This window comes from Thunnus thynnus, chromosome 19 (genome assembly GCF_963924715.1).
Source record: "Thunnus thynnus chromosome 19, fThuThy2.1, whole genome shotgun sequence".
Classification (NCBI taxonomy): domain Eukaryota; kingdom Metazoa; phylum Chordata; class Actinopteri; order Scombriformes; family Scombridae; genus Thunnus; species Thunnus thynnus.
In genome coordinates, this window is record NC_089535.1 from 26,646,671 (window position 1) to 26,672,034 (window position 25,364).

The window sequence follows — 25,364 nt, forward strand, 5'->3', positions numbered from 1 at the left end:
GTCCTTAAAGTCAGAGCGGTTTTCTCCCTCCACCCTGCAGAGCCATTTAAACCTACAATCCTTTTAAACACAGAGATGAATAAAGAACACAATACACTTTCAAACACACACACCAGAAACACACCCAGACTCACCGTATATTACTAACTGAGGACATTCCACTGCTGCGTATTCAGGACTTCATACACCAGACATCTAAACACTAATCTGTACCACACACACTTGCAGGTGCACAGAGAAAGGCCCATTTAAGTGGAACCTGTTGAGCTGGTCAGAGGAATGTGCGGCAGCCACGACACCCTGAAATCACCTGAACAGGAGGGACCATGTTGTCACATTCCACTTTCCATCTCATCACACACACCCACACACACTGCTCTCTCTGCACCTTCTACCTGCTGAGCTCACCTGAGTTCAGTAGTTTGACATCCAGAGGTTTAAAGCAGCGCTCACCCAGAGGAAAGTCTGAATGTGTTCCCTTGTAACCTTCAGTTTAGCCTCATGCTGTCTGTGCAAACGTCATTTTAAATTCTTGAGGATTTGCCAGGCTGAATTTGGTGTAGGGAAATGATAAATTCCCACAAATTAAACAGAGTGACAGACAATCATGGGACACATGTGGCAGACTTTTTTCATTCCATTCAGTTCAATAGTTCATGAGAAAATGTTCAGCGATGCCCTATCTGGCAGTTTTAGAAAATCCTTGCAAACATTCCCGGATCTGCACCAAAAAGGAATCAGTTCTTCCCTGACAGAACCTTCCACCAGGCTTAATCCAAATCTGGTAACAAGTAAATGGATTTTAAACCTGCTATCCACAAACAGCACTGAAAATAAAACGGTGGAGGTTAATATACAAAAATAAAAGTCTGGTTCTCTGAACATCACAACCTGAATAAGGTCTGTTACTTGTATTGTGAAGGGAAAACAGAGGAAAAGAAGATAAAGCCCACAGTGAGTCCAGACTCCCACATGCATAGAACCAGGAAACACTACAACACAAATCAGTATTCATGGAGACTACAAAACACCACAGGAACCCATAGTTGCATTGCTTTATTTACTGTATTTGTAAGGGACCATGCACAATATTAAATAAATGTTCCTAACATTCATTTTACCATGTGATGTATTGTACCAGTTAGGTCCCTTTAGATAAATTAACCTGTGGTTGCTGATATATTGTACATTATGACATAGTAAATCTTATAGTGAAGCAACTCATAGTGGTTACCACAGATCCTCATGTTATTTCACCAAAATTCCAATCTTAAGTCATGTGATAGCAACTAAACCATCTCCATGACAACTGTGCAACTCCATCTGCTGAGGAAGGCCGAAAGATTTGGTTGAAAGCTTAGGAAACATCAAATAAGTCTTTAGAATTTGAATGTTAACTTGCTGTTTCCACAGCCAAGAATGAACCTTCAAGCTCATTGTTTACTGTTTTTGGTTAATCCAGTTAATTATCCATGGCTGGATTAACCTGCTAGGGGGGCCCCATGGCAAAAATGACCTGCTGGGCCCCTCTTAACCCCCCATTCCTAATTCTCTCTGTGCAGTCTCTCTGAGCTGGACTACTACCTGGCCCCAGGTTTGCTGTGTGGGGATTTGATTAAACACAAATTCATTTAGGAATATGCATCACAAAAGCACAAACCAGGTATAAAATGGATGCAAGTGTTTTAAACTAGATGTTGATACAGGGACCCTCTTCAAGACAGGTCCTCAAGATGAGGTAAAGCAGGACCAGCCTTAAGGCTCTCATCATGTCAGGTGATACTGTGCTTCAGTGGAGAATATTCCAAACAAAACTACCTCACAGTAAGTCTGGAGTCTTCAGGACCCCTGGAGACCTGAAACCCCAGGACACTCATCCACTTTGCACAGCCTTAAAACTAAATACCTGACAACTTAAGGGACTTGATCACATTGATGCAATCCTGCAATCCAGTCTTGCTCATCGAGTTACAACAATTCCTGCATTGATCTCATACAACCAGAGATACTGAAGGGACAGATGGTAGGCAAATCTCTATCGTCTCACTGTCTATCACCCAACCCTGCTGTAAATAACACCACCAACAATCTTTTGGTAAAAGGGACATATTGTAGAAAGGGAGATTTACATTTCTTTCTTGGTTATAAGCAGGTCTAGATTAGGTGCTATATAAATACAGTGAAAGTATCAAAACGCTCGGTCCATAGAGAAACGCACATTCAGAAACTGTGCCTTTAGACAAGCCATTTGGACTTCCATAAGGTTATGATGTCACAACTATACGCTCAGTGTTTCCTCTACCATTGCCTTAGAGGAGCAGTCCACCTCTAATGGGACCCCTGCCCCTCCTCTCCTCTCCTCTGCTCTCTGTGTGCTACAATCCGTTACCTGTGGTTGGCCTGGGCATGTGTCATGCAGAAAACAGTCCGCCAATCGGAAGAGAGAGGCATTGAGAGGACACAAAACAGCCTGTTTCAGGCTGAGTGAGACAGAGGAGCTGCATCCATGGCATGTACAGCTGTAACTAGGTGCTTTTTGACCATTAAAACGCACAAATGCTTGTAAATAGAAAATATTAAACTGTGAAAGGGGCATAATATGATCATAAAAGATATTAAAAACAGCACAGTTCCTCAAGATTCCTTTTCAGGATTTATCACCGCTGGCTCTTCCTCTACTGTTAGGTCTCTTTTACTGCTGTAGTTCGGTTCAGTTGGTCTGGACCAAAGACATTGTTTCCTTTTAATTCTGGTCCACTTTGTATTCACACTGACTAATTACAAATGAACCAATAGGAGTAATCATGAAGTCATATGAACTGACTAGGAGCTCACTCAGTTTTGATGATGTTATCCTGCGTTATCAGCTCTACATAGACTCATGTGAGGAGATAACACTGATGAAACTTTACTTCTGAGTTTATTTAGCTTATCTGCTGTCAAACAGAAGACTGATAAGATGTCTTGTGCTATAATATTACGGTTATACTACTTTTGAATAAGGCACTGCTTAGAAGACACAACACACAACTCTGTTTTAACTGCTTTTCACTTTCCGATTGATCAGGGAAAATCCCCACAGTCACCCATGACGCGTATATGTTACTATGGTTACACAATGAACTGAATCAGCAGATTGATGATCAGCATTAAAATATACTTTACTTACAGATTGCAAGGTTACTTTCTCGACAGTTGTCAAACAGCAGTTTATCCTAAATTCACATATCTACTGTCATAAAAACTTGTGATTAGTCTGTTTGATTGAACCGCACTGAACAGGTTAGGGGTGAAAGATGTGATAAGAGATGTATTTTGGGATCACTTACATTTACTTACTTGTTGTTAGGTGCAGATATTTTAGAAAGAAGTAATTTAAAAATATATATATTTAAAAAAAACATTATTAAATGTAATCTGGAGTTTTGCAGAATGGTCCGATATCAAGGTTCATGGTGTCATCACTGTGTGAACAGTTCTGTGTCTCCACAATGTCGTTAATGCACACAAACTGACGTGCGCACGCACACACACACACACACACACACAGTGGTTGCCCGGGAAACTGTTTTGTGGCGGTTCGTCCCTGTAATGACTTCTTCCTCTTCTTTTTATAAGCAGAGAAACTCAAACATTCATTCAGCTCGATTACGTCAACCGACGACAAAAGAGCACAAAGACAGAGAGTCACTGGAGATGAATGGAGAAGACAAAGAGAGACAGACTGAGGGAGGGAACACCTACAGGCAGCTACGCAACTGTGATTAAAACCTGCTAGAACACAAAGTGGTCAAATTCCTCTTGGCCCCCCATTTGTCACTAAGGACGTTTCCAAATTTCAATCCACCTACGTGTATTTACATTTCAAATTTGTCTGTTACAAAGCTGAATAGAAATGTTAAATATATGAAAAAACACATGAAATACCAACACAAAGAACTGACGCTAATCCCACCATTAAAGTTACTGCTGATGGAAGCAAACACTGACGTACATTTTCTTTTGCCAATTTTTTTTTTTTGAAAATTCTCTTAAACCGAGAGAAACGTATAAATGGAAAGTATTATAATCTACAATACAGTTACAGTCAGTAGAATGAGCTTCAGTCCTTTCATCATCAACCAAATCTAAGGAGGTCAAAGGTCACGGCACATTGCCAACAGCTGGAACAAATATTTCTGCTATCACAAAGATCACTGTTATGTTATTATAAGCCACGCTCATCATCACAGTCACACACTGCTGATAACTGTGCTGGTATGCTGCATGACCTCCTCGTCTCTCTTCAGCTCTTAAACTCTATTACCTCCCTGCGGTCTGACTCACTGTTTTCATTCACATTTAAAAATGGAATTAATAATAAACATTTGCGTAGCATCTCTTAAAACACAGCAAAGATACAGAAATACACTTAAATCAGCAAAATCCCAGTTAATCAGACATCAAGTCTAGTATGTACGGGCTCTGGTGGCTGAATGGGAGCAACTCCCTGCGGCCGGGTTCCAACATCTTGTGGGAAGCCTGAAACTAGATGAGTTGTAGCAGCAGATTAATGCCCGTGGTATTGGAATGACATGTTCAATAATCACACATAGTTGGAATACTCTGGCGTCCACATATCTTTGGCCATGTAGTGTATATTAAAGCTACTATGAATTAAATTTTTCTGATTTTAGCATCTTTCAAATTATGATGGTAAATGTTTGGTTAGAAAAATGACACAATCCTGGCGAGACGGTGCAGTCTATGTGCTGATTTTATCTCAGCATCCCACCCACATAGTGGCTTTAAAATATACCAGTAAATACATTTTAAATTATTTTATTATTTATTTTACCTTAAAATTGTGCAATGGATTCTAATAAACTCAAATAATTCTACTAATCTATAATAATACAATCCTTCTATAAAGCTACAGTAGCATTCAGTTATTACAATGCATCCATTCCCTCCTAATCCCCTGCATTTAGTTGTCATTTCCTGTAGTTAACGCACCACAGCTCTCTTGTTAAAGGACTGAGACTCTGCCTTTACTGAATTTAAATAGCATAGTTCTTACCATTACAAAGATCTACTTGAATAACGATAAACAGAAAAAATATCATTTAAGGGTTGTGCAGTTCGTGCTGGATGCAGAGGGGTGAAGAGTTGATGCGGATATTACTATCTTGTGCCGTGATTCATCTTTGTGGTTATAGCCAAATCTTTGCCGCAACAGAGGGACTGAATAAGGACAGATGGGTGTTGTTTTTTGTGGTCAGTTTTGCATTCGGTCCGAGTCACACACATAAAACAAAACAAAGCACATGTAAAATACTGAGACCAGCGAGAAGCAGGAGGACACAGCCGCCAAACCTGCTCCACAAAATACTGAGTGACTGAGTTACTGCAGAGTGTGTTCACACTGAGGACACTGACAGGACAAACACTACCTGCCTGGGAAATATACACGTCTGCATTATGGTGCTGTCATTAATATGGATGAGTCGACTTTCACTGTGAAACATCCAGATGCTGCCCGTCAGTCTGCTGATTCATAACTGAGGATACAGTGTAAGCACACATGGGTTTAGCCACTGCCCATTAACCACATTAACCACAGCTGCTGAATCCTGGTGTTTATTGTCATGTGGAGCAGATGCTACAGATGGTTTTGTCTGAAAAACGTCCAGTGAATGATCCAAAAGGAGATCACACCACTGGCAAGAAACAGCATGAAGTAGGAAGACAAAGGGACAGCAGGAAACTATAGGAATCAAGTTCTGATGATGAATGTTTCAAACTAATATATTACTTTTATCATTGAATAAAGAAATACTTAAGCTAAAAAGACACTGAAATGATTAATTGATTGTCTACAGTGATTTATAAGGTTTATAATGTTCAGGCTGAGAAAGTCAAATTTAAACTGCTTGACATTTGAAGGGAGTTTTGTGACTTTTTCTCTGTCTATGGTAGCATATATGCATGACTTTACTTGTGGTGTCTGTGTTTACAACTTCTAAAGATTTGTAACAAATCATTAACTGAACCTATTTGTCATATATCAATAAAATCGTCGGAGGTTCTGAGCATAAAATCGCAATATTTAGAGGAAAAAAGTCAGAATTACAGGATGAAAGTGAAAATTTTAAGAAAGTCATAATACAGGTCTTTTTTTTGGCAGTCACAGCAGGAAAAGCTCAGGTGTAAATAATAAAATGAATGATGGCTGATTTCCATTTAGCTGCTTCAGTTTCAGGGTCCTGGTATTGTTCATGCTGGATCACTGTCACACTCTCGGGACTTACTGGCACACTTGAATAGAACAGAGCCATCGTTAATGTGATCAGCAACACCTGTACTTTCCCTACTATGACGAGTCTAAATGTCTGTTGTGAAAAAGGACTAAGAATAAAACTTTATCATCACCTGATAACTACAACTGAGCATTAAACTAAACATAATAATAGTATAACAGTGGGCTAATGTTATGACTTTACTACTGAGATACTTTTATGAAATTAGATTTTAGGGTTAGGGTTAAGGTTCTCTTAAAATTATGACTTTATCTCGTAATATTCTGACTTTTTCTTGAAATTATGACTTTATTCTCTCTCTATTCTTAAAGTCTCCTTTCCTTTTCTTCCTTTCTCCTTTCCCCTCACAGTGGCCCTAATGCTAAACCATAGTCCCAGTGGCCAACTGCAACACAGCAACTAAAAAACCCCCTGCAGCACAAAAAGCATTACACCCATAGATCACCATTATCAGAGAGACGTCTGTGACAGTTGTGCACTGTTGACAGGACGACTCCTACAGCAAACCAGGACAATTATTACTCTTTGTATTAGTAATTTCATTAAGAATGGCAATGTCTGTCTGTCAGTCCATTAATTGGTCGGTTGGTTGTTCCACCACTTTGGTCCAGACTGAAATATCACACTGTTGGATGGATCACCTTGAAATTTTGTACAGACATTCAGGTTGGACCCTTTACATTTTAATAACCTCATGACCTTTCCTGTACATCAGCACAATCCTTAGAACACAAAACCCTTAAGACCCAAAGCAAAATCATCACTATGTTGTTTGTTCTGTAATGTACATCTTGACCCAACAGCTTTCTGCACTGACACACAATACTGCCATTATGAAAAACAAATTGGTGGTTGAATTTTGACCAGCAGGTGCCTCCTGTCGGTAGTTTTTTAGTTTTTGTTGTTGCCTCCAGGAAAACAAAAACTCTTTATGTGTAATGTAACACCAGTGAAGAGTAGACTGCTACTTACTGGAGATTAGAAGACAAAACATTGCAAAAACAGCTGCAAGGTGCAGGGCAAGGACTAATACAGGTAATGAACACACACACACACACACACACACACACACACACACACACACACACACACACACACACACACACACACACACACACAACAAAAGGAGCATTGCAAACACTAAATAAACACTAAATTCTTTGTGGGCGTCTTTTGCAGATACACAATTAACCAAGTTCTTCTGAAATCATGACCCAGACTTCCACACAATCCAAATTAATCACTCCAATACACACCAACACACACACACATACACACACACACACACACACACACACACACACACACACACACACACACTCAGAGCACATCAGAGCACAGGTGAACGGTGATAATCTTACCTCACTCATGAGGAAAGCCACTAGTGTCAGGTATCGATTAAAAGAAGGCACTCGCTACACACATGCTCCTCTGGGGAACACACACACACACACACACACACACACACACACACACACACACACACACACACCAACCTTCCCCCACCACACACACAATAAGGAAGTTCATTAATGCAAAAACGTTGAGCGGGCAGTCACACTTTTTTTGCTCACCATTGTCAAAGCTGCTCTCAGTTTTACCAGTTTATAAACTCCATCAGAGAGCAGGATGACATTTTGGGAAATACATATTCTCTTTCTTAATGAGAGTGAAATGAGAAGATTATTTCAATCTCATGTCTGTATGTTAAGTACAGTGCTGGAGTCAGGATATTACCTTAGCATAGCATTTAGACTGGAAGCAGAGGGAAACAGCTAGCCTGGCTCTGTCCAAAGTTCAAACATACACCTCTAAAGCTCACTAATGAACACACAGTATCTCCTTTGCTTAATCCTTAAGACACTTTGCGGTTGCCTGGCAAACTTGCGTTGATGGCAAGACTTCCTGGAAGTCACTGCTCCCATCTTTTGTTTGCCAAGAAATAGTTACAGCACTTAACTCCCCCTAAAATCACAACTGTCCAGATCTGGCAGCTATGTACAGGCTGGAGTGCCTCACTTTTAGTCTGGGTGTGTACACTCAACACACCAGAACAGTGTGGATCCCCAAAACTGACAAAATGCACAGACAAGTCAAAAACATGTGACTGAATACATCAATAAATATGAGTTAATTTATTTAAATGCAGTGTTAAAAGAAATGTAAAGCTTTATACTTTATACCTTCAACCTCCAATCAATTGGTACCAAAAAAGCAAAAAGCTTTCAAATTTTTCCTTTGCTGCCAATCAGTTGACAAAATGAACAATTTACACAACACACAATACTCTTCTCTTTATCTTTTACTGGCTCATTTTATTTTTCATCTCTTGCATGTTTCTTTGTTCTCCATGTTTTTTGGTCTTGGCACACATTCAAACATTCATCTATTCCGTATTTTCCTCAAGCAACATTTCCCATTTTCCTCACTACATTTCCAATGTTCCTAATGATTATATGATAATGAGATGGGCGTGTCTATGCATGTCCAGGCCAGTGATTGGTCCAGGGTTATTGATGTATTGAGTTATATTATTGACTTGTCTGATAACTCTTCATACATTTTGTCACTTTCAGACATGGCTATTTTATGCAGGTCAAAGGTCAATATCTGGATCCCTATGTCAGTAATATGCACACAGAGGTTTTAAAGGTGAAGGTTATTAAGGAAAAAATATTTGTACGTGTCCACTGAGCAGAGCCATAAAATACTCATTACCAGTAAATGCATTCCTTAAGGTTGGTGTCTTTTCATATTTAACACCACTGGGCCATTGGGGGTTTTAGTTCAGCCACTCCCAGCAGCTTGAAATGGGTGTCACATGCTGAAGCCTGACTGAAAATTGTTTTTAAGTGTTGTCTGACAATCTCCAGAGCTCAGAATCAGCTTGAGGAAACAAAGATTTACAATCGAACAAAATCAGTAGTTTACTTTCAAAACTTGTCCTGATCTCAGAAATCTGTATCAGGACATTTATCTTTAAAACTATTATTGTTATTGGTTATAAATATTGTTTGTTTTTTGTTTTGGTCAACTGGACAGTTGCATTTTCAGGAACAATTAAAGGATAATTCCAGATTATAACAATTTATGTCTTGTTTTTGCAGTTTTGTCTATAATTTCTACAACAGTGTACTTGATGGATACACTGTACCTAGATAATAGTTGAGATAAGGAGCCAGTTCTACCAGCTGTTTGTCAGTTCAAACTTATATATAACATACAGTAAATGCTTACTAAGTGGAGATTTACACATTGCTTTGTTAAAACAAATTTCACCACAAAATATTTACACCTACAAACTGCCAGGTGGAACTGTTGTGTAAGCTAGCTGAATGAACTGACAAAATTAATCTTAGCTTGCTAATAAATTACCTGTTAAGATTTAAGGGACAAGGAATATGGTCGACATATCTGACATGACACTTTATATTTCATATAACTCAAATTACAAAATGTTATGCTAGTAACGTTAGACTATATGACCAAATAATGTTTGTTAGCTTTGCATAATCTAATATTTCCCTCTCGCAGTAAACAGTTCCCGATTATGCTACAGTGATTTCCTGTTTACACAATTGGTATTGGTTGCTTATGATTGAACAGTCCTACAAATGTTTCCTCACAACCAATTTACATATTACTTAAGTGTTTACTAGATAACACATTTCTTAAGAAGCCTAAATTGATTTAGTAAATCCTGAGTTTGAAACTAGTTAGAGGTCAGTAAGAACTAAGAAGTCTGATGGGCCAGACAACATGTCAACAACAATAATAATAATAAAAGGAAGACAGAAGATGAAATTATGTCATAATATTTAGCGTGATATGGTAAAGTTTCTAACTTCACACCACAAATCTTTACCTGAGGACCGATTAAAACATGTGTTTAATTTGTTCTTTGTCCATATTACAAACACATACAAACACTACTGAAAATATCCAGAGACTCTAAACGCACATACACACACTCACACACACACACACACACACACACACACACACACACACTTACAGCTCTGATGGGCAGCTCCTCAGAAAACACTCCGGTTTGTTTTCAGTTTGTTTTGAGGACACTAACGGCATGGTTGTCTTTCTCTGAGTATCTGTGGCTCTGTGTGTGTGTGTTTGTGTCTCTTTACTTCTCTGTTTTCAGCCGATCAGGTCTCACCTGAATGCACCAATCAGAGGGTGTGCAGTAGAAAGAGAGGGAGATAGAGAGAGAGAGAGAGAGAGAGAGAGAGAGAGAGAGAGAGAGAGAGAGAGAGAGAGAGACAGATGGACAGGCAGACCGGTGTGGTGAGTGAGGCGGTGTTTCACAGGTGTGTTCAGTGACGACATCACACACCTTTTATCTTAACTGACACAGAGGATGGAGGACAGACACACACACACCTGCCGAAGACACACACACCTTTATAACACTTGCTGAATGGAGTGCACACACACAAACACACACACACACACACACACACACTCACACAGAGACACAGATACTGGTCTTTTGCGGCAATAAACATTAGTTCAATTCAATAAATCTTTATTGTCCTTGAGAGGCTGCTACTTTGCAGGTGCAGGAAGAGAGCTGACGCAGATGTGTGAGTAGGAAGTGATTACACAGAAGACGGAGATAGGAAACTACTGCCTAGCTCCATCAAAATAGAAAAGATACAACTTCCAACACCTCCAAGACTGACTGATTTACATATTGTATCTTGTTTCAAGCGTCCAGGGTTTCAGAAATAAACGTCTGGTTTATAGACAATGTAAAGCAACAGTTGGAGCATATGGATGGACATAAAACTGTCCTGGTTGAATCATCAACAACTATGTTATTTTGATTAAAAGAAAAAATTAAAGATGCAAACCTGTGGACATAAAAACTGAAGGACAGAAGTCAACTACGACTCCCAAGGTGCATTTCAGTAACAAACATCCAAACACAGAGCTTAAAATTCTGTTGCTTGCTCTGTTAACATCGTGGAGCTGAAGGGAAACATTTCACTTTGTATAAACCTGATAAAACATTCAGCAGTTTAAATTAGTTCACTTTCATATTTTGGAGTTCTGGATCAGTTTGGGATAAATTCAGTAACTATAGCGACATGTTGTGTTCCCAACTGGGACGACAAAGCGTTCTGAATTTTCTACAGCTCTAATAGAGTTGAGAAGTTGGAGAGTCCACTGATTCGGGAAGTGTTTTTCTCCATTCTGTATTTCTATTTCAAATATTTCTTTAAACAATCTCCTCAATATTACTGAACATAGAAACTCAAGACTCTATATATAGAGCATACTCTATAGGATTATATTATGAGCACCAGTTTCGTTTCTGAGAAATCACGTTTTGTCTGTGTTTTGGAGGACAGTTAAGAATACAACAACACCCATGAGCCTTGGCCGCCATTGCTATGGTGAAGAAGCCATGGGCTCGAATCAGAGTGTCATGAATTGTAAACTGATTGTAAAATCAGTTTTCTGAACACTGCAATCTTTAGCTACTGCCCTCCTTTAGAGACGCACAAGACTGAATTTTAAGCTTTGTATTTGGCTATTTCTTGCTGAAATGCACCTTGGGAGATGTAGTTAACTTCTACCTCGAAATTCTTATGAACACAATCTTGTTCATTCAACCTTTTTTCAAAGAACCAAATATTCTCTCACACAGTTGTTCATCTTTTGTACTGATGATTTATGTGGGAGAATTTCATGCCGATCCAAGTCATAGAAGCACTCAAATTGTCACATGACGTCTATGGGAAAAATGAATGGGATTTTTACTTCCAGAACCTGCAGTGCCTGGAAATAGCTCCCCTCACTTCGCAACTCTATTCAAACCTGTCTTCTCCATAGTAAGAGCAGCTGAAGCTCATGAGTATTGTAGTGTTTAGACATGCATCATACCAAACTGACAGAACAAACATGATTTCTCAGAAACAAAGGTACACTATACAGTCTTTCTGTTTTCAGGATATCGGCAAAAAGAATAATGAGTAGAGCTTTTGACAATCCTCTGACTTTTCTGGCCACCAATTCAAATGAGTCAACTAGTAAGACACTGTAGTTCAAAGGTAAAAGCAGCTCAGGTATGCAGCTGCAGAGTTTGACCTGCTTCACAGTCTGCTGCACTGCACACGGCCATAACATGCAAAGCAAGTTCAGGATACAAATCTCCCAGTCTGCCTCAGAGCAAGCTCAATATGCATATCAGCAAAGTAGAATTCAATAGAATATATATATGTACTTTCATAAAAAACAGACCTATGAGCAGTCCACATCTTCTGGTTCTCCATCATATCCCTGCAGTAAGCCAACCAGACCAAAACACACACTGATCGTCTGGAGGAAGAATTCTCACGCCTTCCCTCCACGCCACGCCTTCCCGCAATGCCATGTGTGCTTCAACACTTGACCTACTGTGTATGTGTGTGTTTGTGTCTGAAGTCTAAAGTCCTGTATTGTGTAATGCCTCTCATGCGTCTTCCAGCAAATAAAAGCTGCAGTAGCAACAGCAGCCAATTGTGGCAGTCACACCCCAAACCCAAATATACACCTGGCTTTGTACCTGGCAAGGCATCAACCTGAATACTAAAAGGGATGCTACGCAGCATAACACTCCCTCTGGCAGCCATATCCCAGGTCATCCACTCTTCTGCTCACTCTTAAACTGTTCATTGTGTTTCCAAACACCAAATGTATCCACCGTCAGACAGCAACAGACATGATTAATTTCCATCCATTTCTGTCTGGTAGCTCATCATTTCATTACTGATCAATCTGACTGATTTATTCAATGTCTGCTTGAGAAGCTTAGTAATAATAATAATAATAATATATTCAATTTTAAGCACCTTTCTCGTGACCCAAGGACACTTTACATACACACAAAAAAGACACAAAAAGAAAAAAAAAGGGGGAGTTAATGAAAAGCTTGGCTCAACAGATCTAACTTAAGTCTAGCTAACATCAGAATTTTTTTGTTAAACGTGAGTGTAACGCACATGAATAATAACTTAAACTGAGTGCTCAAACTGAAGAGCAATAAGCCAAACTGAAGAGACAGTTAATGGCTTAATAAAAGGCAGGGAGACAATCTGCAATCAAATTAAGTTGGTGCACTATTACAAACAGGGGCAGGTTGTGCTAACACTACGCTAGCATTTAAATGATTTACAAAGTGTATTGTGGTGATTAAAATCTTTTTGAATTCATTCAGGAAATCCCAGAACTATTACTAATTAGTTAAAAATTTGTAGCTTCCAAGCTTATGTTTGTTAGCTGACATTTGCTAGCACTTTGTTATAGCTAGCATTAGCTCAGCAAAGCTGTGGAACGTTAACTGGGTACATATGGCTCTGCAGCTTGACAATTGGACTTTTTGCATGTGAAGCAGGCCTACAGTGTGGTAGAGGTGTTGTGTCAAGGAACTATGAGGAATGAGTGGCAGTATGTTGCAGAAGCTAACATGAGTGTTTTATAATGAGGCAGTTAGTTCAGGTTAGCAGAGCTGACGGAGCTTTAGCCTAGAGTGTTTTGGAGTAGGAACCAGAGCTAAGACAGTACCTGTCTCACAGTTTGGAAATAAATCTAACTCATCTGACAGTTTCTTTGGAGAAAGAACATTACTACTACTTAAGCTGGCTCTCTATTTATCTCCTTGCTTGTATGTAAAAAAAATGGTGAATTTTTGAGGGGAAATTCAACACATTTGAGTTCACTTTTACCTAACAACTAACTGCAGGTAGGCAGGCAACTAGATCAGATTTGGACTATGAACCAGGATATACAGCAGAATCCTGGACAGCACAGATTACACTGGCTGACCGGAGGTAAGCAAGAAGAAAGAGAGGTGGGAGGGAATTTATTAGGTTGTGAATATCACAACAGTCAGTCATTCATAAAGACTGTTTACACAAAGATTATGAAGATCCCAACAACCCGGAAGACCTAACTTTATACACTCTTAATTCAACATTGGCACTATATAGCTGTTTATAGCCTGATAAAAGCCAACTGTGATTAATTATTATTAGAGTAATCCTAGTTAATTTAGAATTCAGTAAATTATTCTATTTTTGATATTAATTTGTATTATTGAGTCAAAATAGTATTTTGGTACTTTTAATTTTTACCTTACCTTTATCTTTTCATATATAATTTAATCAAGTCATTCTTTTTGAGTCTCATCTAATGTAATGATTAACTTTTCTTCCCGCTCATTATACTTCAACCAGAGAGGTTTTCCTGTCAAGCTCTCTCTCTCTTTCACTCATTCTCTCACACACACACACACACACACAGTCTCAGTTTTAGGCCCATGCAGAAGTCTAACACATGCACACTTGCACACAGTGTTTTGTACCTGCGGACGGTGAGCTGCAGAGTCTTGTACGATCCTTTGACAAGAGCAATGGCCTCCTGTCTGTATCCAGTCAGCTCAATGTCATTAATGATGACAATTTCATCCCCCACCAGCAGAGGGCGCTCCAAACTGTCCGCCTTACCGCCCTCCTCTACCTGCACAGATACACAAATAAAAACAGTTAAGCAAGATTTATCAAGAAAATGACAAAGTGCAAATGTACCCTTTGGATGTCAATGATTTTGCTGCTGCTGTGTGCGTGTATGATACTATAGTTCTACCTTGCCTGCAGTCTCTGTGTTAAGCTAGGTTAAACACATCCTGCACTGGATCCACAGTGATGAAAGTGATTTCCATCCTCTCATCTGACTCTGGAGAAGACTGTTTCTTTAACAAGAGGTGCTACAGCTGCCTTGTTGAGTCACACTTGTTGTGGTAGCCCTTAACTTTATCAGAGTTTCTATTTTTTGGTAGATAGGAAACACTTGTGGTGTGCGCGCGTGTGTGTGTTATGCTCAGGGTCAACATTTGGAAAAGTAGGAGGTGTTGGCTGTTTGCCTACTTTGACATTCTTACATCTTCTCTGTCTCTATTATTCTGTGGGGGTTTTTAGCTAAACACCCAGTTTTCTTTCTATTTAATTTCATAACTTGGATTGTCCACAGTCCATGGTAGGAGTTCACAGCATCTTCACCTGCCTTTTCTAATTTAATTGACCGCTTGGGAACTGTGATTCAATTCAATCATTGCTTAGCAGATACAATTAGGCAGAGCAGATCTGTTAAGCTTTGGATTTCTCCTCATGCTGTGTGCACCTTTCTAAAACTTTATTGTACACTTTAACATAATGCCTGACTAACTAGCCTTTTTCCTATGGTAGTGATCTCTCACTTCCAAGAAGTAGCAAATCATTTTATGGGGTTACATTTTGTGTTAGAAAAAGCAAGTCAGTCCTCATCATAAAAGCCTTTTCTCTTGGAAAGGTGAAAGACACTTATGTTGTAGTAAGTATGTTTTTCTTTAATCTGAACAGTGTTACGCTACATTTTTCATTATCTGAAATCACATTTTTCTATACTGTACTGTAAGAAAAGGACTAACTAGCTCTACACTGGAATAAAAGATGCTGCTTCTCTATTTCTATGTCTTCTACATATATGAATCAACTGGTGAGGATGCTGACTTTGCCTGGGATCCGTTAGCTTTAGCCTCAGTCTTTTAGCATGACATCATGTATGTAAGCGAGCAAGCAAGCAAAACTTTATTTATATAGCACATTTCGTTCCAGGTGGAAGCACAATGTGCTTCACAGAGCGTGAACTACCACGGAAGTTGCAGCCACAAAAACTATGTGGATAGTGTACTAGATAAAACATTAGACATAAGTAAACACACTTAAATTGTAGCCGTCACATGCATATTTGAGAGTTTCTGTTTTTTAGCAAGTCAGAGAGAGACAGAGTTTCCAACTAACTCATGGAGCTGACATTAATTAGCTGGATAGCTGAAGCTAATAAAATCTATAAGTGACTGTTGTAATCAGCCCACATAGTCAACGGCTGGCTTTTGTCTGAATCTGTCTACATCTGAAGCCACTGTCTCAAAAATTGCCAAAACTTTCGAGTGATCAATCTGCAATGTGTTATTATTGTAAACTGCACGTGTGCTGTGCAAGAACTGAAAGCTTACAACAATAACCAAGGGGAAAAGGGCTTAGCGAAGGGTCAGTTTAATGTGTTTCTTTTACTTTGTGATAATTAAAAACTTTACATTTCAGTAAAAATCCTAATGACACACACAAACACAATGTCCCATGGCTCTCATCACTCAATCATGTTCACGATTCAACTGAAACTCCCACTCTGACACACACACACGCACACAGACACATACTGCATGTATCAGCATGACCCAATGCTTTATCAGCACTGCCAGTGATGCCTCTTAGCAGCCTGTCAGTGTGCGTGCAACTCTATCAGAACGTCTGCGTCTCTCTGTTTATCAGCGCATGTGTGTGTGTGTGTCTGTCCTCTTTAAGGTCACATTGTGTTGTTGCCTTTGAGATAAGCAAAATGTCTCTGTACAAACATCATCAGATCAGACTGGATTCCTGGACACATGCTGTGTTTGGTGGATGAATTTATTGCAAAATAAAACATGTTGTGTGTTGTGGCTCTGATGGTCCACAGTTAAGTCAGATAGTTCAGTTGGGACTAACAGGACTAAAGGTCAATTCATACTTTCCACGTCTGTGTAGCTGTGAGGGTCCACATTGGTCCGTGTGACATAAATATTGTTCTCCGCCCATGTCCGCAAGGTTCCGTGTGACTCCAATGCGGACATCTGTGTGCAGCCCAAATTTATGACCACATGGACTGTATGCATAGCAAGTGCGTCAAGTGCGCATATGCTAGAAAAGCAAACTTTTGGTTACTTGCATAAGCCCGGTTCTCTGGGGTAGCATGAGGGAAGAGAATAGGAATGTGTCGTCTACTGTATGTATGTACTGTATTCCTGTTATCATTAAGCTACACTTTTCTTTTTTCAACTTTTTCTTGTTGGAACTCCTCAGCTGCATTTAGACTGAAAACAGTCTTGTGTAAAACAATACAAGGGGCTGTGTTGGTGTGAGCATGTTGTTTAAGTAGCCGGTGAGACAATGAAATATGATCCAGCAAATCCTGGTTGGAGTAACAGATAATCACATCTAAAGGCTGATCAGAAAAACACTGCACAGTGGTTTGTAATATTCACGGACTGGATTTTAAAACTCTGGAAAGTTATCATGCTGCAACCCTGTTTACTAGTGCTAACGTGCTGAACGCGTCTGTGTCTGTAGGCCTCCAAAAACAGTATGAATGGCACCGCCTGCGTGTCCGTGTGCAAATCCGCAGCTGTCCATGGACACAGAACGTGGAAAGTATGAAAAGGCCTTAATGGGGCAGACTCAGTCTGGGTGCCATCCAAATAGCAACCTGGCGACTCCCCCTGCAAATCAAGACTCGTTGTGGAGAAGTGAAAACCCGGACACAAGCTCTTAGCAGCTAAGCTGTTAGCTCCAATTCAACAATGTTAAAGGACTTCACACAAATGTGGAAAAAGCTGACTATTGCATTAAAAAGATTCCCCATTCATAACATAACTTTAACAAAACACTTGAAAAAGCATGAAAACACTGCTTGGGAGAGGACCTACTTTGTTGCGCAGCAACAGGAGAATTAGCTGTGTGAACACAGCTATAATTTAAGCACTAAACACACCAACAAGCTTCAGGCTGGTGAGAAGCAAGAGAAAGCCAAAAACTTGAACAGGGCATAAAAAGTAGTTGAGTCTCGTTATACTCTGACCATGAAGTGAGTTGATGTAGAGGCGACTTTCAGTCATCATAAGACTGCGTTCAGACCAATAAAGCACAAGGTGCTCCACTGGTACCCTGAACCTTGATTTTTTTTTCCTTTTGGAATGGATGTGAGGAAGCTACTAGTCTTTATTTTCTTTAGGATCTTGAACTGTGAAGCCGTTTTGTTCAACTCTTGAAAGTTGATCATACTAGGAGTAATAGCCTATCTTTCCATCTCTCTTTCTGTCTTTTCCATCTCTACTCTACCATGCAAAAGATTAGCACAGTGACCAAGACATTCTTCCTGGTTTGTGTTCTTGTGCAGATTTAACTGGCCAACACACAGCACAGTGCAAAACTTATCCAGAGTCACACACCAATAAAGGAAGAGCCTGTGTTTTTGGACGCAATGCTGTTGTTTGTCAGAACATGGACATGATCATCATGAATACTGAGAAGACTACAGATGCCTTTAAGGGTATCCCACATTGCTTCCCCTTGACCTGAGATGGCCCATGTTTGTTGAAAAGTCCACTAGTTCACCTAACTCACCTCATATTGAGAGCAAATTACAATGCTGACTGAATCGAGATAACAAGAATGACTTATTTTCTCCTATTTATTATTTGCATATTTGTTGACCTGGGTAGCAAGCTGCTGCGTACAATACCCCGTGCAGGGATAAATAAAGATTTATTGAATTTAATAGCTAATTTATGAGAAGTAAATGCAAAGGCCCATTATCAGATGTCATTATCCATATACCGTATCAAAATATGGATCATATGCTACCAGGTGGAAAAGGTATCTAATGCTGCATGCATGAGTGTAAATTTTAGTGAAGAGAGCAGGAATTGCACTGAGCTTGAGAGGAAGGTCTGCCTGGAAAGCTCAATTTGGGACAAAAAGTCCCCCCAAGCTACTAATTGGAACCTGCTGAGCCTACTACAAGTTAAATGTTGAATCCAGTGCTTAAGATTATAAAGATACAGTCCCTGTAATGGCCACTAATGGCTGCTCCAAGAAAACTCGCACTGTATTGAAGTGGATGGAAAAACCCCAGACTTCTCTCTACAGTCAATACAGCCTGATTACAGATTTTTTAAGAGTAATTGGTCTGTGAAGGATATTTCAAGCCGTAGGAGAGGTGTGTTTAGAGGTGTGTTTGGACATGTTTGGCTTGATGGAGAGGTGTCTCACCTTAACACACTGGTTGCCGCTGGACTATCCCACCAATGTCCACCCTGTTTTTTCAATTAAGATTTTTTGGTTCCAGTGATTGGCATTACTGAATCTGACGAGGAAACTCCAACTCCAGGTATGAAATGTCCCTTTGATAACTCCAAAGATCAACTTATGTAACCTGGGAAACGTCATGTTCACCATGAGGGGTGAGATACAGTAACAAACACTAGAAAATGATCTTATTTGTTTTCACATACTTCCCTGTGATTGACAATGGTATCTAGCACGGCTCTGAAACAATAAACCCCGCCCATCTGGTAATCTTCGGATGTTAAAACAACTGCCAAGAATTTCTCATAGGGTGTGTCTGACCCTCTTCTGAATTACAACATGTGTTACTTTTCAACAAAAGCGTCATGTGTTTTGGCCCACACACTGCAGCTCCAACACTTGAAGCATCCTCACTCACAAAGCTTTCACTATCACGTACTATATGCATTGTGCACAGGTGACTTTTATCAACTGTGAACGGTGGCCCTGAGAAGGCAAACATAACAGAAAACATGATGATATTTCAGGAAACACATCAATGACTGGCAGCTTAGCTTGAGGCCAAGGCCACTGACAGACAAGGATTAGTTTTCAAATTTATCTACATTAGTGTTGACATGTAGTAGTGATACACAAAAGAGTAACACAACTGTGAGTTGTGTTTAATGAGCTGTGCTCACATGAAGGAAATTAAACATCCTCTCAGATGTGAAAGAACACCGGTGTTAAATGTAAACCATTCCCAGCTCTGTACAACAGTGCACATCCCTGCACTGTTTGCCTTTTTCAGGAATAAATATACCCAAATAAGGCCAGCAGAATCACTTACTGAGTGTGTGTGTGTGTGTGCGTGTGTGTGTGTGTGTGTCACTGACTTTGGTATTCCAGCTGAAATTCATTATCCTGCAGACGGAGATATCCAAACAGAGCAGCTCAGCCTGTTCATACCGTGACTAAAACAACATACCTCCTCTAATCAATAAAGACTGTGTGATTTGGGAAAATATCCTCAGACAGAAGCGGGGGGCTCCGCCGTGAAAAAGTAGTCTGTTTCTGAATTTCTTCAGAGAAGTGCAGTGATGCCCAACATTGTTGGCTTTGTTACCCCTTAAAATGAAGCAATATGTACCTGCAACTCCTCATCACAAGTTGTGGCTTTAGTTTGGACAAGTCTGCAGTTCAACCAAATTTCTTGCTCTCAGACTGTTTCATCTGGAGGATTATGGATGTATCCAGTGCTTCACACAAAAAGAAGAAAAAACTAGAGAAAACTTACAATGTCTTATTTTTTACCCAGTGGTTTAGAATTACACTTCCATAAAATTGCCACAGACAAACTGAAAAAGGAATAGTCGAAATTAGAGTAGCAGGAGCATCCTGTCTCTACTCACACATGTCATACCCTTTTCTCTAACCCCAGCGGCAGAGGCCGAGATATCCTGACTTTTAGTCCCATAGTATGGGTCAAGCCCCAAAAACACTGGTTTCTACATTTCCCATAATGCTACTTGGTTGTATCTTTATATTAGACCCTCCCTGCCTGGTAAACACCTCCATCTTTCTAAGCATACCTCCAGTTTGTGATGCAGAATTTCTGATACAAACATATAGTCCAAGCTTAGATAACCCTGATGACACCGCTGTGACATCATTAAGGTTATTTTCTCAGCCTTGATCGAGCTCCTTCAGAGCCACCAAAGACATTGTATAATTGTTTTCAAGCTGAGTAGTATTTATGAGCAACAGACACCAGTGGTGTATGACATGCATCAAATGCAATTGTTGGAGTGCCCTTTTAAATCATTCTTTGACCTCCCAGATTTATCTTGGGTCCCTATGAGGGGTCCCGACCCATAGGTTGGGAACCGGTGGGAGCCCCTAAAAGTCTGATACTATGAGCAACACACGTTACATCTACTACTAGAGTTAGTTACTACTAGAGAGTTAGTCTACTGGTCTTTGCAGGTCTACTCGATTCCTAGTAACTGAGATCCAACTATGGACCTGAGTCAGGCTGGGTCCAAATTAAATTCAGTCTCACTGGGTCTGAGTAGGTCTATTGGCATGGGTCTCAGGTCTAATATGTCTAATATAGGTCTAATTATCCATGGTTCCCTTTCAGATCTGGTCGTTGTTTTTGAAAACAAAAACCCAAAATGGTTTTGGGAAGGTTTTCCACAGGTATGTCTTGGATTGGGTGCTGGACCTGTAAAGACCTCTACCTTGGTTAGCCAATCAAAATCCAGCAAATTACTGACTCGAATGTGTGTTCATCATGTTACAGGTTGTGTTGGTTCCTTTAAGAAAGCTGCAGTTTGTCCCAGATTGGTTGTGTTGGCTCCTGAGCTTTTCTCCAAGCAGTTCCAGTCTGTTGGACTACTGCACGTTTCCTACAGATAATGTTGGTTACAAATTGTTATCAGATTCTAAGAGTATAGACCCTCCAGAGCTGTTGCTATACCAAATGAGATCTTAATGATCAGGCAGTAACAGAAAAATAATGCTGAGGTGAAGCATCCAATGGAAGTTTGACATGGACAAGGTGAAACAGTCAGAGGCTTTTTCAGGACTCTGGTCCATTCAGGCTCCAGTCCAGTTGCCATCAGTCTATGTGGGTTCAGCTCTGGTTTTGCTTCAATAGACTGTCAGGATAAATTGACGTGGATCGTTTTCAAGTGATGGTGTTACTGGTTACTTTTTAACATGGAGAGGAACGAATAGCAGAGTAGATCAAAGTTGAACCAGGAAGTAGCTGTACATGTTCACAGAGGAGAGTTTGTGTAACAGCTTTACCGTTCACCTACATTTTGAAGGTGTAAACCTGGTAGTGTTAAGGCACACAGTTTGATGCCAGTCATGAGACCTTCAGATTAAGATTCATTAAGACTGTTTAACCTGATTTGAACTGCCTGGATTAAGGGAAACCTTCACCGTGATCTCTGACCCTGGCTCAGAACCACAAGAACTGTACTGCACTGATGATAAGCAAGCTGAGGATGCCAGAAGGGAAAAGAAAATTAAGAGCAAACTAAAGCTGTTTTATTCTCCTATTGTTGAAAAAAATGGCTGACCTATTTAACCACTTCTGAGACAGAGGCTACATTCCAATCTCCTTATTTGATCGTATCATGAAAATTGATAGTGTCCGCCATCATGAAGGACATTCCAGTACTCTTATTTCTGCTCGGAAGTGCAAGGATAAAGGAGAGAAGAGGCTTCCTGGAGGAAGCATGAGCAAGGATACACAAGATCATCCACAGAAGTATTTTACTGCATCAACACATCTCTTTATTGGTGATCTGTTAGTGATTTGACGCTACAGCTAATAGGGCTGCGTTGAAACCGCATTACCACAAATGGACAAACAAGTAACAACCACCTTAGGTGTTGTGTTACTCCCAATTTTAAGATTTTGTTTCTAATGGACCATCTGATTAAAAATAGTGGAACTGTGTTAACTGATTAAGAATGGAACCATGAACAAATGTCATCATTCATTAGAAAGATCTATCATTGACCCTTTTTACCTGTAGCCTATCATATCCGGGATAACATTATAACAGAACCAAGGTTTAATCAACTGGGACTGTACCACTACTCAACAAATGTCAGAGAAGACCAACTGTTTGTTGTTTGTCAGCTGACAAGAAGAAGAAGAAGAAGAAGAAGAAGAAGAATGCCATTTTTCTGTCGTTCAGGTGTTTCATTGTGGATAGTGATCTTTACAAAAACAACAAGGTTGTTTTCACATGTAATCTGTGTCACATTTAGCCATTTTAGTGTGGACATAATCTGAGTGAGAAAGAAAGAGAGAGACAGACAACAAAGACAGACACTAGTTGGATATGTAGACACAGACAGAAAAAAGAAGGAGACTGAAAGGGAGAGGAATTAAACATGAAACAGAACAATGAAGCCATTAACAAAAAATGAAGAATGAAAAGAATCAATATTGAGAAATATACAGACGCTGAAAGAGAAATGCAATCAGGCAGTTGGTCAAACTTGTTAAGTACAGTACAAAATAAAAGCATGCGTGTGTTTGAAAGCACCCAGGAAAACACATAATTCACATTCTTGTCCTATTTTACAGCCGTTTGGCCTTCATCCCAGAATAACCCCCACACACACCAGCCTGCTGATTTGCATTTTAATAAAATGAGGCCACGACAGCTGTAAGGACAGAGTGGGAATAATTAATGGTCATTTTCCTTATTATAGTCGCAAAAGGAGAAAATACAACAGAACTGCTAATATCTGCACAGTAGCTGTACTTAGTTACAGACAAATCACAAATCAATCACTAAAAATAATATTAACTATCATACTCACTGTACCAGCCCTTGCAGTCATATCTAATGCTTGGGCATTTCAAAATCAAAACCGCGCTTACAAGCACTTCAACAGAAAACAGTGTTTGTACTATTTAAACTCAGCAAAAGGTGGTTTTATCGAGAAAGGACATTGCTCTCTGTATCACATTGGGGTTTGAAAAGATGGAAAGTAGACTATGTCTTTGTGCTGTTCGGAAAGAGGGTCTTTGCGTAGATAAACGATCTAGTGTTGGCTGACCGCATCACATTATTTTCGGTAGTTGTTGAGTGTGACTTCAGCAACAGTTTGCAAATAGTGAACAGTAGTCAGAATCTTCCAGTTAAACTCTTAAACACATCATATCATCTTTTAGGCATATCACTGTAACAGCTCTGCATCAGGACCTCCAGGATTCAAGGTTGTGAAGCTGCTTGTGCTTTCAGTCTGTGAAGTCTGAGAAGCTAATGCTAGCTAAGCAGCTACAGCTGTCAACTGAACTGTATTAAAAGGGATTGTCAGATATTAAAGTCAGTAGTTTGTCATTATAACCATTGAACAAAATGAGTGACTGATGGCTGCAAATGTATAACTGATTTTTATTATATTTTGAAGCTCCAAAGGGGAGCTTTCAAAAGTATTTCCGCCTGAGTTTGGAGACAACAAATTTATAACCAAAAATCTTTACAAACTGGGGACAAAGTCATGGACATATTAAGCAGGGAGGGTCAAACAAAATTGCTGTTGGTTGCATTATGGGAACTGTAGGATCCAGTGTTTTGAAACTTCACCCATGAAATGATCTAAAAATCAGGATATCTTGGTCCCTGATGCTTTTATTTTGGTCATTCTTTATTTCATTTTTTTCTTGAAAGGCCCCAATCTCTCTGAAAGTGCAGAACTAAAATCACTGGGGTAGGACTTTAAATTGCAAAATCAATGCAGGTGGTTTTCAAAATGACTTTTGATACGTAGGCAAACTTTCTTGACAATACTTATGTATTTTTACTTTGGCTAAGTACATTTTAAAAGCATGACCTTCACTTGTAAGGGAGTATTTTTACATTGGCTATAGATCGATTGACCAAAATGTCAATAATTCTGACTGTACCGCTGCCAGAATAGGAGGAAAGAGATATCAGAGGTGAAAAATTAGCACAGTCTAACATATTATTATGACTCGTACCTTGGAGATGATGAGCGGCTCTCCGTGCTCCAGGCCGCCCTGCAGGGTGAAGCCCCACGGTGCTCCTCCCTGCAGCCGGGCCTCCACTAGCACCCAGCCGCTGCCTCCACCTCCTCCTCCTCCGTCCGCCGCCTGCTGCTGGAGCCCCGCCCGGCCGCCGGCACCGCCGGTCTCCATGCCCGTCCAGGGAGCGCTCACTCCGGGCTCCTCTGTCCTCAGCCCGGCTGCAGCCCGGCGGACTGAGGAGCGGAGAACCGGACAGAAGAAAACTTTCTCTCCTTCACGAGCGCATGTCCTTCATTCATTTGTAACTCCTCGTTCAGAAAAAAGAAAGCAGGAGGTGTCCGAGCACCGAGCTGCGTTTCCTGCAAAGTGCATTCCCGAAGCGCAGAGAGCGGCTGAATCTCCGGCAGACAGCCTCCAACAACACCCCGAAACCACCAGTTGGATTGTAGGGACAAGGTTAAAAAGTTTACCGACGGGAGAAAGTGATTAAACTTAAAGATGAACGAAGGTCAGATCAAATCAGATCTGCTCAAAGAGGACTCCAAACCTCCTCTCTCTCTCTCTGTCTCTCTCTCTCTCTCTCTCCCTCTCTCTCTCTCCCTCCCTCACTCTCTCTCTGTCTGT

At 40.1% G+C, this 25,364-nt stretch overlaps 1 protein-coding gene across 2 annotated transcripts in view; it reads right to left on the bottom strand.

Moving 5' to 3' along the window:
• shroom3 (shroom family member 3) overlaps positions 1-25,364 on the bottom strand; it is a 75,048-nt gene extending 49,684 nt beyond the window's left edge. Inside the window, exons 1-2 of one of the 2 annotated variants that reach the window (XM_067575067.1) lie at positions 24,735-25,364; positions 14,662-14,816 (exon numbers count right to left, since the gene is read on the bottom strand). In XM_067575067.1, coding sequence (XP_067431168.1) covers positions 14,662-14,816; positions 24,735-24,911 — 332 coding nt within the window. In that variant the 5' untranslated portion in view covers positions 24,912-25,364. Of the gene's footprint in view, positions 1-408; positions 427-14,661; positions 14,817-24,734 lie in introns of those variants that run through there. The other variant, XM_067575069.1, reaches the window with a different exon arrangement.